This window comes from Zerene cesonia, chromosome 13 (genome assembly GCF_012273895.1).
Source record: "Zerene cesonia ecotype Mississippi chromosome 13, Zerene_cesonia_1.1, whole genome shotgun sequence".
NCBI lineage: Eukaryota > Metazoa > Arthropoda > Insecta > Lepidoptera > Pieridae > Zerene > Zerene cesonia.
Genome location: NC_052114.1, coordinates 3291985 through 3304141, shown reverse-complemented (window position 1 = coordinate 3304141; position 12157 = coordinate 3291985). Strand labels below are relative to the sequence as shown.

The 12157-nt window shown below is 37.5% G+C and overlaps 1 protein-coding gene across 2 annotated transcripts in view; it reads right to left on the bottom strand.

Annotated features, from left to right (window-relative positions):
- LOC119831128 (dual specificity protein phosphatase Mpk3-like) overlaps window positions 1-10419 on the bottom strand; it is a 10877-nt gene extending 458 nt beyond the window's left edge. The window contains exons 1-4 of one of the 2 annotated variants that reach the window (XM_038354386.1): window positions 10333-10419; window positions 2349-2529; window positions 1798-1936; window positions 450-685 (exon numbers count right to left, since the gene is read on the bottom strand). In XM_038354386.1, coding sequence (XP_038210314.1) covers window positions 450-685; window positions 1798-1936; window positions 2349-2529; window positions 10333-10343 — 567 coding nt within the window. In that variant the 5' untranslated portion in view covers window positions 10344-10419. The remainder of the gene's footprint in view (window positions 1-449; window positions 686-1797; window positions 1937-2348; window positions 2530-10332) is intronic. The other variant, XM_038354387.1, reaches the window with a different exon arrangement.
- Window positions 10420-12157: the final 1738 nt, after the last annotated feature.

Here is a 12157-nt window from a genome sequence, read left to right as displayed (position 1 = left end):
GATGATCGAGGTTCAACTAGCTCAACTGTTATATTTTTGAAGAATACACTTATAAAGCGGAATTGTATGTTTTAATGGAAATGAATTTATCTAATATTTAATACGTATATCTATAAAATTGGGGATCGATTGGAGTCAGCTGAACTCTGTTATTCTGTTAAATTACATTAGCACTAAATAATCAAAGAATTTATACAGTAAACCAAACAATTGCCAATGAACAAAAAGATGCTACAGACGCATATTTTGCACACAAAAATTATACGGATACCAGCAAACACAACTACTATTCAAGCAACAAGCGCACGAAACACCACATTTGTGATATATAGCAACAAAAAAGAAACGACACGAGCACATACAAGGACGGTACGACACTACAACGAGCGCGTCGGGAGCGGGGAGTCACACAGTAGGTGGGGAGGGGGACGTAGATACAAAGCGCAGACCTTACTCAGTGGGGCGCTGCGCTCGTGGAGGCCGAGGTCTCGCTCGAAGGAGTGCAGCTGCCGCATGAAGTGGAAGTTGGGCGCGATGTCCGTCTTGCGCGAGCGCACCAGCTCGAAGGCGTCGCGCAGCGAGAGCCGGTGCCGCTGCATGAGGTAGGCGAGCGTCACCGTGACGGAGCGCGACACGCCCGCCACGCAGTGCACCAGCACGCCGCACCGCGCCGACATCGCCTCCTCTGCGGACCGAACAGTGTGTTACATTCAGCCCCGTTTCCTTTTTCTCAACTTTCCCCGTCCGTTCCTTCTTTTTAATCCCTTCTATAGAACTACCTCTGCTTACGTTGCCCAATTACGATATATAATATGTAAAGCGATATAACATTACTAGCTTGCAGTAAGCTTCGCCCCCGTAGTCAAAGGATAAATCTTTAAGATGAAGATGTTTCACCGCGATAAAAAGTAGCAAATACTATCTAGCCTTCTAAGACTAAAAATCTCCAAACACACAAATCAAAAACAACAAAAACCTTGAATACGTAACGACAATGAACTCTCCTTAGATGCAATGACATTTTTTGTTGATAATAATTGATAGCACATCCGCTAATTACGAATGCACCGGGCATTTGCGCCTGTTGCCAGGTGCCACCTGCTCGTCTCACTTCCGGTGATTATTGATTTATTATCAGATTATTATTCTTTTATCGAAAATGTTTTCCTAGTTTGTATCAGCTAGCGATAATCTGCCACATCTACGATAATGCTGAAGGTTACGATAGTATTTTTCAAAGATAACATTAAATATCACATTATGCGTATAACGAAAGTCGTGTTCCGTCTCCTTTATAATATACTAGCTGCGCCCCGCGGTTTCACACGCGTAAGTCCGTATCCCGTAGGAATATCCGGATAAAAAGTTATGCCTATATGTTATTACAGTTGTCCAGCTGTCTATGTACCAAATTTCATTGCAATTGGTTCAGTAGTTTTTGCGTGAAAGAGAAACAAACACACACACATCCTTACAAACTTTCGCATTTATAATATTAGTATGATTCTGAATAAACAATAATTGACGTGAAATACAGGAGAATTGTAGTAATGTCCGTGATCCTATTTACGTCATAGTTCTGGTATATTTCAACAAAAGATCATTGTCTATTCTATAATATATTAAAAGGTACTAGGATAGCAAACCGCATTCAATTTCCGACACTTGTGGTAACAAGTCCTTAGAAATACAATATATATAATAGATAAAATCGATTATTAAATTCATCTGAAAACTATCATCTGGTCGAGACGATCGCAGCGAAATGAGTACCAAAAAAATGTTCAAGGCCCTCACCAATAAACCGTATCGCCTGCGGGAAGTGGACGGCCAGGTTCTGACTCCAGTGGTCCGCGATCGGTATCTTCAGGTAGTTGATCCCGCAGCCCTCCGCCTCGAACGTGTTCGGCAGATCCGGCGTCACGTTTAGCACGTACTGGAACCAACACCAAATTGCTATGTTTCTGTATTTTTATTCATATATAAGTGAAGGACACAACACTTCACAACACTTCACAACACTTACAGGTCAGGCTGGATAAATACATTTGAGGTACTGTAATTGATGAGTGTACATGAGTTACTTTTCAATGCGACGCTAATTTGCAGCGATAATAGATGTAGGTGGAAAACATTGGACTGATTAGAACTTTACGTTTATATGGTGATTATAATTATAATCATCGTAAAACTAGGTTATATGCTAATGGCGGATATATTATTAATGGGTTAATTACAATTTAAATGACTCTTATGGTGATCGGAACAATATTATCGTATAATTAATATATTTTTAGATCATGGGACACATGTTCAGGGGTGGTTTGCATCTCTTGATAGTATCTCACCTTTATATTGTGCCTGGCGAGGGCTTCACAGTCCTCGCTGTTCGTCGAGTTGCCAAGGAACAGATTGGGCAGGATCTCGATCGGAAAGTCCTGCTGCACGTGCGTGTGAGTGTCCTCGCATTCTGATGAGGAGCCCGACGACAGCGCGTCGTCGCTACCAGAGCCTGAGATGCGGAGCGATCTGAAATAGCGATATTGCACCATGAATATCTAATTATTATTACAGAGAAGAAAATTAGATGTATTGTTTTGTACAATATATTATAATACATGATAGTAGTTCTTACATCTTGTGAAATAAAAATCATTGTAATACAATTTTAGCACTTAGGTATTAAGAAAAGTCACGCGTAAATAAGTATCTGTAGGGAAAAATCGTTCTTCTTCTATTTATGCTAGTTTCATATTTAACTTATTTTGCAATATAAACCACTCAAAATAATTGGGTTCAAAAATTTTGTAAATTTTGAGCATTTAGTAGATTATAAAAAATAAATTTGCAATCACTCGAGTTAAATAAGTATTCATTTGGATACAATATTTGCTGAAAGTATTTCTTGCTAAAATTCAAATAATCTGGGTACACAACTTCCCTCCGATATTAATAAGATTTTATATGTATATTAAATTTCTGATTTTATGCAACATAATGACAAACCACACCAAGGGACAAATACCTGCAGGTTTGTATGAATTGTAATTAAATTATCTACAATCATATCAACTTCAACAATCAACTCAACATTGGACAATCGAAATTCATTTCAAAGTGCTTTCCATAAAATGTTTCATGGCGACCTTAAAACCTAGCTACAAAACAATGAGAGATTAGGCGACCTATAAAGCATTACATCATAGAAAGTCGCGAAGGTCTCGTGTAAGTGCTCCGGCAGGCTGGGGAGCCCGGCCGAGCGGCGATCGATAACGGGGCTGCTGTGCTCAATGGGGGTGTAGGCCGGGGCTCTCCATTCACCTGCCCCCGTGGATCAATGGCCGCCCACACAGCGCGTCCTTACTCTACGCCCCCTCCCCCCCCCAACACCCACCCTTCGAGCTCGTTTGACGCCAACGCGTCTGCTCCCACGCGATACTTTTCCGAATTCGCCTTCTCAACCGTCGCGCCACCATTTAGTATGCCATTTAGAAAACAATCAAATTAGCCGAGCAAGGGAGTGACGGCAAGTTTATTCAATGCATTCATTGACAGACACTTTTCATTGTTGCATTATTACGTTGTCCTTTATTTGCTAGTCACTGCATATGATTTTTCAGAGATCACACCATACAATCTTTTGCTGCTTTTCTAAATTAATTTTCAATTAATTTAATTGTGATATTTTTAACTAATTAATATTATTTTTGGGGTACCTAGTAAAAGAAGAAGCAACGCTTGGCAACTAGCAAAAACATTAAAATAAGATATATTATGTCAACACCCTATCTCGTAACCTCTATTAAATATCAAAGCACATTTCAACATTATGTGTAGAAGTATTGATATGTATAGGAAGCAGTATTATTTATTCATATATTTCTTTTTTAAGTTTTAATTTACGAACATGAAAAACAAATGTAAGTAAATGTTAAAGCATAAATTGCGTTATACTAAACAAATTTCGTGATAAAAAAAATTATGTTATTGAGTATAATTTCATACAATTTGATTGTGATTTATAATTAATAAACAATGTTAAAAGAAACATTGCGATGTTTTCCGCTATTTACTATGTGGCAAGATAATCTACGTACCTACTGCGTTATATTTCTAATTCAAAAGAAGCCCTCAAAGTACATAGGCATTATATCATTAGCTTGCAGCGAGCGCATGAATGGTGCGTGTCCTCCGGCAATTGTAATAAATAAACAAAAGTATAGAGTAGTAATGAATGTAGCAGTTGGTCAGCGAATTCGCAGGCGGTGTGTGGGTACAGAGGCGCGTGGGCCGAGCGTGGGCGAGCTCCAGCACGACCATTCAGCCCGCCCACGCTCGCTGATCTAACAGATCTAATAATGACAACGCTCGTACCAGTGAATTAAATCGATTTACGTGTGGGTGAGATTCGCACTCAGCACGAAAGCACCTGTATACACTTTTGTTAATAAATATAGCCCGCGAACAATTATTCCATTGTTGTTACGAAAATAGAATTCAATCTAAAGAAGGCAGAGCTTCGCATGTATATATTTCTTTTCAATTAATTTTGTGTTTTATGATTCCTCGAAATAATTTCAGATTTGATTATAATCTAAAGAACTTTCAAGACACACTGTATATATATTATTTATAATTATTATAAATATATAAAGTTATTTTTAGTATTTTATTGAACAAATCAAAAGAATAAAATTTGACTGGATGGAACAGTTTCTATGCCTTAAGTGTGTGTATATTACGTAATGATTTAAATTTAATGAGTAAGTCTCTGAATGAGCGAAAAATGGCACGTTCTTCGAATGAAATAATCATAATTTTCGACCATATTTGTGGTATCGAAGTGTCAGTACGTACGTGCGAATACAATTCATATTCGAACGGAGGGGCGAGCACCGGAAGCCATGACACGGCTCGCTCGTGTTATTAATGAACGAGTCCTATAACGTGTTTAGTGCCTTCGATAAAGCGGCTGAAATGGAAGTGTGTATAAACCGGTCGCGGTGATAAGAAGAAAGTAGCATCGCAATCGGTTCGGTTAACATCAAGTGGAGTGTGGGTCGGATACGTGTAGGCGTGCGGTTGCGTGCGGTGCGCCAGCGCAGAGGAATGCGGACCGACCCACCCGACGCCAATGACCGCCTGCAAGGGACGCTTTTTTAACCTCACTTACTAGTTACCATCCTGTCAGGACTTTAACGAGCGAAATCGACCGGACAAAGACGCTCGCGCGCGTTTATAGTTGTGTTGTGTACGCATGTGTGTGCGAGTTGCTTTTCTTTTGATCATTCGAACAATTTGGAGTGAAAACATTTAAAAATGTAACACAATATATTGAAATAACAATGTTACTTTGACCATTCAAAAAATATCCAATTCATACCCTTGTACCTACTAAATTATCTAAAATATTTTACAGAATCAATTAAAGTTTTTCCGTTTTCACGTAGCCAGACATCAAGCGGTTGTAATAACCATCAACACAATCAAGATAAATACCTTAATTGCGTTGCGAATTCATTATAAAACGGCAGCTTATCGTTCCATTCATTATTGGCAGGATGTTTTACAATCCTAAAAGGCTCCAGTCGCTAGTGAGATCATTAGTAAATGACTGTTTAATGGTAAGATAAAATCTCATAACATTATTATTTTCGGTGACGCCACACAGACAACGATAAGGCTTACGCCGTGCCGCTGCGGTATCGTATTCGTCTCGTTCATGTCGACCTATGAATGAATGCCAACCTTGAATATATGTATTTGCAATATGAACACCAATAAAAACAACACCATTGGCGGGACGACTTGCCTGAGACAATGGCATATTAAAACAATTTTATAGCATACCGTAGATGTTGCCAGCACCGTGTATGCTAATCATGTACTGTGTTTGAGTAGTACACCTAAACAATTGTACACCGGTATGTACTTGGCAATTAACGTTCATTATGGTATCAATTATGACGCAACCGCAATAACGACGATGCCTTGTTGATAGAGAGCTGAACTCATACATTCGTTTTAAATAAAAACTAGTCGTATTGCACGAGGTTTATATACGAGTTTGTCATTAACCGTACGTTTATAATTTTAAAACATCAAGTATTTATTTCAGTTTACGATTATATCCATTAATGTGTACCAAATACCTGTACTGATTTTATGTTTGGTTTTTACGAAAGACTCTAGACAATAGAGAGATAACACAGATAAACTTCATTTAACTCGCCTATAAAATACTACAGACAGCAGAATGTGAAAGATAACGAACGTACGCATATTATGAGTATAGAAAATCCACGAGAACATCCTATACACACCCGAGAGCGTATCCTGGTATAAAAATGAAAGCGGTCATCCATATTTTTAGCTGTACGCTGGTAAAATTTATTATTAAACGTGACGATGGTTGAGTCATGATCGTTCAGGCGATGAGACGTTCCTGATAAATAAATGTTAATGCGGAGTGAGACGTGCAATGCACGCTCGTGGCCGCTGTAAATTCGTGAATGAAGCATTCGGTCGCGTGCTGACGTCGGCGTGACGTCACGCTGATAACCTGCCGACTCTGGCCTGACTGGCGAGTCAACCAGGATCTTGAAATCATCGCTCGATAATATCTGTCCTACGTTTGTCCTTGAAACAGTTACTTAGGTAGATTAACCTGTGTTCGCATGAGTTACTGCAATATAGAATGATAAATTGCCGTGGAATACGAATTTAGGAGATTATACATGGATATAATCGACGATTCTAAATCAATTTCGGGCTGTATAGAGAGCTGTTGGGTCCTTCGGAGCAAGGCAAAAGACCGTTTCTAATTATATACTTATCTCCATATTTGCTTCATTTCATTTCTAAAATTTATAAACAAGATTGAAATCAACATTCGAATGATCGTTAATAAATATTCATCAGCAACATAGTAGCATTATACCTTAGAAGAACAAAGGAATTTCTAGTAATAAATAATGTTCAAATTATTTATTTATCTTCAACTATCAACAATACTATTTAGCATACTGCGTAAATTTTGCACCATTGTTGGCTCATTGCTACCAGCTTTTAACACTTGGAAATCTAAATTTACTTTTGTTTACATTTCTCATTTAACACGGTCTATTCTTAATCCAATGAATATCGTAAATTTAGTATTAAGTAAAACAATTTGCCGTTATATAGGAATCATTCACTGTTGACCTGTGTTTATGTCTGTGGGCCTTGAACATATTTTAATGTTATTTAATAAACAGAACAAACACAATTACCGGCCTGTGTTTATTGTCGTAATTTAGCTACTGTTAGAAGGATATAAATATAACGGCCCTGTTTGACGTCAGCACTTGCCATGCAATCTACCGAACGGGTATAGTACCTACCTACTACGGTTTTTCATTGAGCACTCAAGATTGATCCGTTCTTGAAATAGTAGCAAAATTGCGAACAATAATTATTATATAATTTCTTTCATTCTTAGAAAGGCGCTTCGATTCTGAGTATCAAGTACAACATTTAAGTTATTTATAATGTAACAAGCCCACTCAAAATCTCGTGTAGGCCTCACCGTACGGGCGAGTCGTGGGTGTGATTAAAATTAAACTCACTTCCAGTACAAAATTGAATATAATATCTATTTATAGACAAGAAACGATGCCTGAATTTCGTGTTCGTGGGCGTTAAAGTTCAAAGGATGTATGGTAAATAATTTTATATTTGAATAACGTTTCGTCGTATGCTTGAAATCAATGACAGAAATACGATTTGTATTAATGAATTAAGCGACGAGCACATTGCGACCGTGTGTCGTGACAAACACTATTTTAGTTTGCGAGGCGAAAAACTGAATAGTGAGCGGTGATTTCCGTGAGCGCACACGTAGCATGAATGGAGCGTATGCCATTGAACGCGTAAGTAGTTTCTCTAATGCAATGGTCGGTGAGGTAAGCGCGCACTCGGCTCAATGAGACCGTAGCGACGTAGGCACAAATGGTAATGATGAATGGGTTTATTAACCGAGCGCTTTTTATTAATGTCAAGTGGACTGCAATGCGCCACTCGGCCTCACCGGAACACTGGGCAGAGCGCTCGATGAGAAAACGCATGTTCTTAACATTTATGGTACTCTGCGGCCACGGCCCACGATACACAACTTGCAGAGTTTAATTAACGCCGGGGCATATCAATGATATAAGCGTGTACATTTTAATAATTAGCCTGTATGATTATGAATTATTGTATGTATAATAAAATTACGCTAAAGTTTCATATGTCCACATTAATTGCGATATCAGCCCGTGAAAAACTTGAATGAACGCAATAGCCAATAAGCGAACAAAACCAGTCACACAAGAGCCATTGCTGGTGAATGGAATATTTCATGCAAGCGCGTAAAGTACGAGTCACCACCAGTATTCATTGACACGTGCAAATGTTAATTGCTTGTGAAACGTAAGCCAAGATATTGGCGTTACATCACCAAATGTAGAACAATGGCTTTCGTTTGTTTAACAATTTCGTATGTAGGTATTATGAATAACGCCTATTTTGTTGTGCTTGTTAATGTTTATGGGTAAAACCTACGCCAGGCAGTATCAATTTACAAGACTATTCTATAATATTACACTCTCTATTTAATAAAAACACTACACCATGAGGACTAATAAATTGATGTTATCATTATTTTTAATCGACGACCCAAAAACGAAGGAGATTGTCAATTTGGATTTTGGTTTTTTTTTGGTATTTTTACTCAACAACTTTTTGAGCTTTTTTAATCAATTAACTTGATTCTTTTTGTGTTTAATAGGAAATTGTAGTCATTTGATGTCATTTTAGTATTTGGAACGATATTGATAGTGACTTTTTAAATTATTTAATTTTTCTTCTATTATAATAACTTAGTCCTAGCTCGTAGTATAACAACATTTAATATTGAAGATACAATATGTGTTATGTATGTGGAAGCCACTATGAACAACATAGTAAACCGAACTCTTATCTAAATCGATCCATTTGTCGCTTTAAATACTTAAAGCGACAAATGGATCTATACATAATGGATTATATACATAATGTAGATAAACTTTGCCTTCTACACTAAGTAATTTGAACGCATAGTTTACAAGTTATCACGATAAGATTGACTCTCGAACGACATAAATACGCGCGAGGGGGAAAACGGGTTAACGGGAGGACGGACGCATTTATCTAAAATGATTTATCAAGAAATTTTATTTGGTAGACCAAATTTCAAGCGAACGAAGCCGCAGGAAATAGCTAGCATGCATAGTCACTGTTTAATTTATTTACGAAGCTCCCACGTCGATCGAATTTCAATTGATTCTTCGTTTTGCGGAAGACGACGGATTTTACGAAACAATAACGTTACGTAATTCCTAATTATTTATAGAAACAAAGCCGCGTAGGATTTTAACTTTTTAATTGAATTATTAATAACCTTCTTTTACAAACACTCAAACTTCTTGTTGTCCAATAGAGAGGTATAGTCCACTTTTTGAAAGAATTATTAAAAAAGTTTTCCAGTTGTCTTATTGTATTGATGTAATGTTAAAGGGGTAAATCTGAATGCACAAAATGCAATACAACCTATATTTTTAATTATAGGAATAATAATGTTGAAAAAAAAAATGGAAAATAAAATAATAACTTCTTATTATCTCTTGTAAGCGAGTAATTTGCCTTTCAAATAAAATAATTAAAACCACGGTAAAGTGGTTTTGTTATTAATAAATGTCCTTAAATGATTGGAAAGCAATTTATTTATAATCCAAGACAAGTCCACGCAATCGCGCGGAGAGAGTCGGCATTTCGAACAAGTAGTTGGGCCGGAGGCGGCTTTTTCCGATAAAAGCTGAATGGTGAGTCTCACGCGCATGAAATCGGATTCCCACGCGTGCTAGTTTTTCCCCCGTTCGCATAATTAATGACTATCGAGAGATTGCCTGCGCAACTCCTTCGCCGTCGATGTAATATCGCTAATAAATACGCCAATTACACCACGTAGGTACGTATCAAAACAGTTTTTAGATCATTAAATTTTTTGCGCTCAGAGTTCTTAAATAGGACACTCATCGATTAAATAACGTATATTCTGACATTTAATAAACGAAATTAAACAAGACCTAAGCATAATAAATACTTTAAAAGTAACCTGTGAAGGCGTATGTAGATATAAGCGCTCTATAAACAAAAATCCATGATTGAAATTGTAATGCCCCCGCACGTTGATTACACAACGGTTACCAAATATGCGATAACGATATATTTATCGAGATAGCTGTGTCGTCGACACCAAATCTATATACTAACCGTAAGCCCATAAGCGGTAAGTGAGGTAAATGTTGGGCCCCTGCTTCGCTGCACCACTCGGGGTAAGCTCGTCGGAACTCCGCGAAATCACCTGTAAACAATAAAGAGTTGTTCTAACATATTCATGCCTTTTAACCAATATAGCTGTAATACGTGACTTCCGTTATAAATTAATGATTAATTTTGAGTATAACATCATAAATGTCAAATTTTCCATTTCCATCCCAGGAAGTATAGTATATATCAAACTTCATTAAAATTTTAATATTACTGAATTACATTTTGTTAAGGATGAAAATATATGCTTATCGCTGTGGGAGCATCATGTTTTGTGTCAAAATACAGAAGATGACTGAGAGGCAATACTATATATAAAAATACATGTCCAAAGCATGCTCTCCGACATTTGAAATTCCGATACTTTCGAGTACGAAAGTATCAGAATTTCCAATTTTCTGAGAAGAGTACTTCTCAGAAAAGAATTCAATAGCGAGCGGCACGTAAAAGGTTAATTCCCGGTATTAGAGGCATCTTTTAAAAATGAGCACGTTTAAATTTCGATTGTTTAAGGATGAGAGATGGAAGACACCGACAAAACGTCCGGTGCGTCAGGCCTACTTCCGGTTGTTCGCGCCACCATTGTGATGCTAATGTCGCCCACTTCTTCATTCCACGCATCATGCATAAATGTTCTATCTATAGTTATACTAGCTTTCCGCCCGCGGTTTCGCCCACGTGGTATAGGAATTTCCCTTGGGTATGTGATGTTTCACCGCGAGAAGAAGGCCTATATCACTCTCTAGTCCCCTATCTCTAGACGCAAAAAATATTATATTTGAAATCACTCCGTTGAAACACTTTTTTTTCATTTATAATTTAGTTCAGATACAGAAAAAGCAGCCTGTACTATATTTATATATTCATATTCATGTTTTATTTGAATTCGAGTACTAGTCACTGGGAGTGCGAAGCAAAATATGATGATCCGTGACTATGAAGTATGAACCGTGCTACTACATATTTATTCTGTTTATATCGCATACATATTCATTAAACAGCTTTAACTCAATATTGAATGTACGAAAATGACTTTTGCTTTGAGCTATTTTTGTTATTTTATGTTGTTTATCACGCAGAGACTTTCGATTTCAAAAGTTTGTAAAATGTTTTAATATTGTCGCAAACAGTTCAGTCATTAGAGGTTCGGAAGTGGCAAACATTTGTTTTTGAGCGTCGGTGCAAATTTATGGTATAGTAAAGCTTGCAAGACAACGAGCGCCCACCACACTAACAAACGTTGCGTTTAAGGCAATGTCCACTTGTGCTCTCGCGTGGGCGTGACCTTGCGAATCGCCTCAACTTCTTATACAAACTTGGTTTCGAGTGGGCTCTCAGTGTTTTGATACATATCGGAAAATATCACAATACATATTTACATTAAATATTATTCCAACGTTTGTATCGTAATTAAATAAGTTTTTATTCTTATACGCAATAATCACTGGATTATTTATGCAATTTTTTTATTATCAAGTCACATAATTACATGGAATATTTTCATCCAACTCTATTCGACTACATACGCAGGTATACTATTTAACAACTAAGATATAAATTTTCTATGCATTTTACAACAATCTTCGTAATTACAAATCCCTATACGAAGGTAGCGTATATTTCTTTTCTTTTACGTTGTCGCTCGACTAACGTGTAGTTCAGACGACCTAATTAGTATTTTTTCTTTAGCGGTTGCAATTTTGGTGGAACGCGCAGTCGCGTCGTGTAGCTTAGCGGCGGGCGCGGGGCGAGGGGCGCGCGGCTTCAG